Source organism: Hyalella azteca, unplaced genomic scaffold (assembly GCF_000764305.2).
Source record: "Hyalella azteca isolate HAZT.00-mixed unplaced genomic scaffold, Hazt_2.0.2 contig13547, whole genome shotgun sequence".
Taxonomy (NCBI): Eukaryota; Metazoa; Arthropoda; class Malacostraca; order Amphipoda; family Hyalellidae; genus Hyalella; species Hyalella azteca.
Window position 1 is genome coordinate 4477 of NW_025943465.1, and position 1126 is coordinate 5602.

At 48.0% G+C, this 1126-nt stretch overlaps 1 protein-coding gene across 1 annotated transcript in view; it reads right to left on the minus strand.

Moving 5' to 3' along the window:
• Positions 1 to 843: 843 nt before the first annotated feature.
• The window catches only part of LOC108665887 (mucin-1-like), a 614-nt gene continuing 331 nt past the window's right edge, over positions 844 to 1126 (minus strand). The window contains exon 2 of the mRNA XM_018152694.1: positions 844 to 1103. Coding sequence (XP_018008183.1) covers positions 844 to 1103 — 260 coding nt within the window. The remainder of the gene's footprint in view (positions 1104 to 1126) is intronic.

A 1126-nucleotide genomic window follows, 5' to 3' on the forward strand; every position in this document is an offset into this window, starting at 1 on the left:
TATAGCATTACTTACATACATATGCTCAATGTATGTATATGTATGTATATGCAAGTATGCGTCATGTGTGCTTCGCAACACAAGCCCTCTACAGCGTACGACGCAACACTTAACTGCCACATTTGGCTCATTTCTGGATAATTGAACGCGTACACCTTGAAAATTCATTAGTATGCAAATTCAGTAAGTTACTGAAGAACGTGATAAAGCAATTCCAACTAAAACGCAATTATGGTCATGAACTTGAAAATTTTGTAATGCCTGATTGCAAAGTACATAAAATTAGCGATGGATATAGACATTAATGAGGAGCAGTGCCAATATAATGTGCCCGATAACTGATTAGCAGTCGCGCCTTGCATGTTTGCGGCTTCGTCTCCTCGTTCAGCGAACAACGCACATGTCGCTGAGACTGTCGATCTCAGAGCCCCTGATAATTTTCTCGATTGAATTGGCATAGCTGACGTCTCGCCATCTCGCATCACAGGCAATTCACAACAAGCAAAGAAAAGTTTGACAAAATTTGAAGCCAAAGAACTTCAACAACCAATGCTCGCTAGCAACTGCATTGGTCACCAATAGCAGGTGCACAGCAAGGATACGCTATTGTGAGTAAAGGATGACAGGATGCGGTACTAAGTGCCAAGATGCTGTACTAAGTGCCAAGATGCTGTACCAAGTGTTATGATGCAGATTAAAGTGCTCGAATTATGTACCGAGTGTCATGATGCTTTACTAGTGTAAGGATAATACTATACAGTGTACCAACTGCCGGAATGCTGTGTACAGTATTAAATGTCATGGATGCAGCACGGTGCAATAATGTTATGCAGAGTGACAAAACTAGGCTCTGAGGCTGGGTGCTGTGGCAGGAGGCTGGGTGCTGTGGCAGGAGGCTGGGTGCTGTGGCAGGGAGCTGGGTGCTGTGGCAGGGAGCTGGGTGCTGTGGCAGGGAGCTGGGTGCTGTGGCAGGAGGCAGGGTGCTGTGGCAGGAGGCTGGGTGCTGTGGAAGGAGGCAGGGTGCTGTGGCAGGAGGCAGGGTTTTGTGGCCGGAGGCAGGGTGTTGTGGCAGGAGGCAGGGTGTTGTGGCAGGAGGCAGGGTGCTGTGGCAGGAGGCAGGGTGCTG